The sequence below is a fragment of the Abrus precatorius genome, unplaced genomic scaffold (genome assembly GCF_003935025.1).
Source record: "Abrus precatorius isolate BTA unplaced genomic scaffold, Abrus_2018 Scaffold10, whole genome shotgun sequence".
In the NCBI taxonomy this organism is placed as follows: domain Eukaryota; kingdom Viridiplantae; phylum Streptophyta; class Magnoliopsida; order Fabales; family Fabaceae; genus Abrus; species Abrus precatorius.
This window is the reverse complement of record NW_020874292.1, coordinates 21,852,866-21,857,039: the sequence shown is the minus strand read 5'-3', so window position 1 is coordinate 21,857,039 and position 4,174 is coordinate 21,852,866. Positions and strand designations below refer to the sequence as shown.

Here is a 4,174-nt window from a genome sequence, read left to right as displayed (position 1 = left end):
AAACCCTTTGCAGCTATAACTAATAAGAAGTAGCATTAAATCCTGCATTTTAAATCTATTGTTCAACTAGAGTAGTTTAATTGAATAGTTCTAGAACATTAAAGTTATAAAAAAAGAAGTGGACGTCTAAAGCAAATCTATAGTGGCCAAATAAAACAAATTTCTCATTAATTGAAAATTTTCACAAGTTTCTTAACTACTGTGTACGTATAAAAAACAAGAATATCTTCTCATATCTCTCTACAGCAATTCCTTTTGGTGTATGCACAACAATCCCCTTGTCAAAATTACAAGGCGAAGTAGGTGGGTATAGGGTCAAGCTTTGGTGTCTTTGACAATGTGCCGTTCCCAGTCAGTAAATTTGGCGCCACAGTATCCTCCACAACAACAGGGGTGACAGGCGTGACTTTCTCTGGTATAACTTTATCACCATCAACCTTACCCAGCACCTCAAAGTGCATCTTCACTGTCTCCGGCTTAGTCCTCCACTCAGGGAAACCCTCCAAACTAGCATCTCCTTCCTTCAGCTTCTTCTCTGCTTCAAAACCTATCTTCAGAAAAGTCTGAGTAGAAACATCTGCCTTCAACAACCTGAAGGAACCCTTCTTGTTAGCCTTAGGACCCAGCACAGAATGCAGCAGTTTCTCCAAACCCAACAAGTTAGTATTTGATCCATTAAGGGAAGCTAGAGGCCACAATGTAGTAAACTGAGTTGGAGTAAGCAGCGTGGGGGCTTCATCCTCAAGATCAACAGTAGACAAAGTCTCAATTGCTTTGCTCTTCGACGGTGAAGAGAGTTCCACAAGACCAGGTGCAAGACGTTTGAGCTTCAACCTGCTATCAGAGGATGACGATGATGCTGAAGAAGGGGCTGCAAGTGATGTAGGACCAACAATTCTAAGTGAGAGAAGGGGAGCACCCTCGGCACGAGATGCTTGGCGAAGATGCTCAGCCAAGGTTAGAAGACCAGCAGCAAAACCATTCTTTGTTCGGTTGAATGGGAGAGGGAAATCAAGGGGTTGGCGAAGACTAACTGATCTAGCACCTTTCACAGTAACCACTGCACCCTCAGCCAAAATCACTTTCTTCAACACGCCAGCATCCACATCATGCTGCAAAATCAAAATAAACATTTTAGCACAAATCATATTCACATTATCCAAACTCAATCCAAAATATTTTGTACCGCTGCTTTAAATTTGATATGGAATTTTTGTATTTGTGTCAATTTTAGTGGTTGAAATATCTGAACTTGAAAACAACCTAAATACACAAATACAGCAACCCCTTCCCTACCCAACCAAGACAAAACCTTAGGTTTCAATATTTAAATATCAGTTTGAGATTTTATGAAATCCTACACAGTACAATTCTTAAAAGCCGTAACAGAAATTACAATAATTAATAAAAAAGTTTTGTTCATCTCAGTCAAGGACTGAGTTTAAATATCTATAAATAAAAGAATTTTATAAAAAATACATATTTATTATATTAAAGTTATAAAATTATACTAAATCTTTCTCTTATTATTAGTTACTTATTTTAGGTCTTAAGGTTAATAAAACCCAAAAACCCTTAAAAAAAAAGGTTCAATTCAATTTCAAGCAGGGAACAACCAATAAGGAAATTAGGGCTTACAGGGAGAGAGAGCCTCATGTCCTTGGCATCTTGAATCCAAAGCTCCATGGGTCCAGCGAGCTGGAACGGAGCCAAAACGGGTAACCCATTTCCCGAAACCCGTTTTTCCTCAACCAACCCGGTTTGGTCCTGAACTTGGAAAATTGGAAGATCGACGTAGTCCCAGCGCTTCATCTCTTCGCGGAGCTTGAAGGGAATAACCTTGTGATCAATCTCTACATCGAATTGGTACTCCACGGAATGCCCCACCTCAGCCTCTCTCGGATCGAAACCCTTAATTTTGAATTCATCCTCGGCTGTGAACCCTAACGATTTTACGATCGATTCCTTCAAATCCTACACAATGCATGAAATCCAAACATTAGACTGAGAACCTCAAACAGTGAATTTTGAAACAAAAAAAGGGTACATACAGAAATAGCCTGGGGGTAAGGGATGTCGGAGGCGAGGGAAGAATGAAGGAGAAGCAAAGCGATTCCAAAGCGAAGAAGCAGTTTCATGGTGTTAAACATTGATGATGCGCGTCGTGAATTGGAAATGAAATTGGAATTGGAATGATTTGAAGGGACAGACTACAAATAATGTGTTTTGATATTGAATGGAAGGCTCTGGTGTGATGACGTGGACCAATGAGAATTGAGAAAGTTATTTGTAGATGAATGTGATTGGTGACCATTCGTGGAGGGAGAACCGTATGAATAGGGGCATCGCGAGGATTCAGTTTTAACTGTTACCTTCACGAAATACGCGGCTTCGATCAAGCCGTGCCATCTACGAAATAATCTTTTCCTAAACGACGACGTTTTGCGTGCCCTTTGATTCTCGAAAAATATTACGGGTGGCAATGGATTCGTTGTCTGCAACTCCAATTTAGATATATTTTAAATCTAATTATAACAATTATATTTTAAATTAATTTATTTTATTTTTTATAAAATTAATTTTAAAACTTAGATTTTATTTAAAATTAATTTTAAATTTAGTAAAATGTATTATAAATAATTTTATATTATCATTATATTATTATATAAAAATAATTAAATTTTATAATAATTAATATAAAATTATATCTTTATATATTTTAATCAGTTAACAACATAATTTTTTATATTCACATATTAAAATTAAATTCACATTTTCCATTTTGTAATATTTACCACATAAACTAATTATATGAATTAAATTTTAAATTATTTATTTTATATTTTTAAAAATTAGTTTAAAACTGATTTTAAATTTTAGATTTAATTTAAAATTGATTTTAAATTTAATTTTGGTCGAAGTTAATTTTAAATTCAATAATTTGTTTTAAGTTAATTTTAAATTTAGTTTTATATTAAATTAGTTTTAAATCTAATTTTAAATTTAAATTTTAAGAAAAATATGATTTTTAATACATTTATAAATTTGATTTTTAAGTTAAAACTAATTTATTGTACTACATCATTACATTATATTAGTGTGTTTTAATTTTTTTAATAATTTTATTAATTATATTATAATTTAGAGAAGCTTTTATAAAATATTTATTACTTTTAAATTATTTTTAATAAATGATGAAAGTTTAAACTAAAAAATATAAAAATAAATGTTAATAATATTAAATAATAATATTATGTTATGATATTTTTAAAATTGAGAACATAAATTTAAATATAAAAATAGTAATAGTAATTAATTTAAAAATATTTGTTATATTTTATATCTTTAATATAAATTATATTTTAAAAATATTATTTTAAATATTTAATCTTAATTATAAGAATTAATTTTTTAAAAATATTTATCGTAAAATTGTAGTCATAATTTTATTTTTTTTGTAAAATATCAGTAGTAAAATTTTGTAAAACGTAAAAAAATGTTTGTAAAGTGAGGTATTTTAATTTGATTGATAAGCGTATTTAGAAATTTTATTGTAATCAAGATTATAATCTTGATAAAGAAAATTGATTTGTATGATAAAAAAATTAGAAATTATGATTGAAAGTTGATAGATTAATTCTCAGTTATTTGTTATTCTAAAATAAATTCAATTACTAAATATAATCTTATATATATATATATATATATATATATATATTTGTAATTATGTCATAAACAACTAAATATTTTAGATAATCCAAATGAAATAAATAATGTTTAAATTATTTTTCTATATACATACTCAATCATTAAACAAACCCATCTACAAGGTTATGCGAATCAGGGCAGTCCTCCGTTAACAAAAAAAATAAGGCTAGTTTCTCCGGTTATTGCATGCTAATTCATGGATAAATGAGCCCTTGAATAATAATAAAAAGGATATGAACCCCCATGAATTATTGAGAAGATGTTTTCTTAGTCAAATAAAAAATTCATGATTAGACCAAAATATTTTTTATGGTGACTAAGATTATAAATAAATCCCGACAAGGATTGAACTTACATTGCAAATTAAAACGTAAGATAAACATACGACATCTAATAAAGACAAAACTTCTGCAATATTTTAACTTGGCATTGCAAGTTTTCTGGGTTGTCTACACCGAGTTGTTAA

At 30.2% G+C, this 4,174-nt stretch overlaps 1 protein-coding gene across 1 annotated transcript; it reads right to left on the bottom strand.

Annotated features, from left to right (window-relative positions):
* On the bottom strand, positions 1-2,193 carry LOC113852414. Its single transcript, XM_027482645.1, has 3 exons — positions 2,052-2,193; positions 1,639-1,974; positions 1-1,112 (listed from the first exon to the last, which is right to left on the bottom strand). The coding sequence occupies exons 1-3, from the start codon at positions 2,148-2,150 to the stop codon at positions 288-290; spliced, it is 1,260 nt and encodes a 419-aa protein (XP_027338446.1). The 5' UTR covers positions 2,151-2,193; the 3' UTR covers positions 1-287.
* Positions 2,194-4,174: the final 1,981 nt, after the last annotated feature.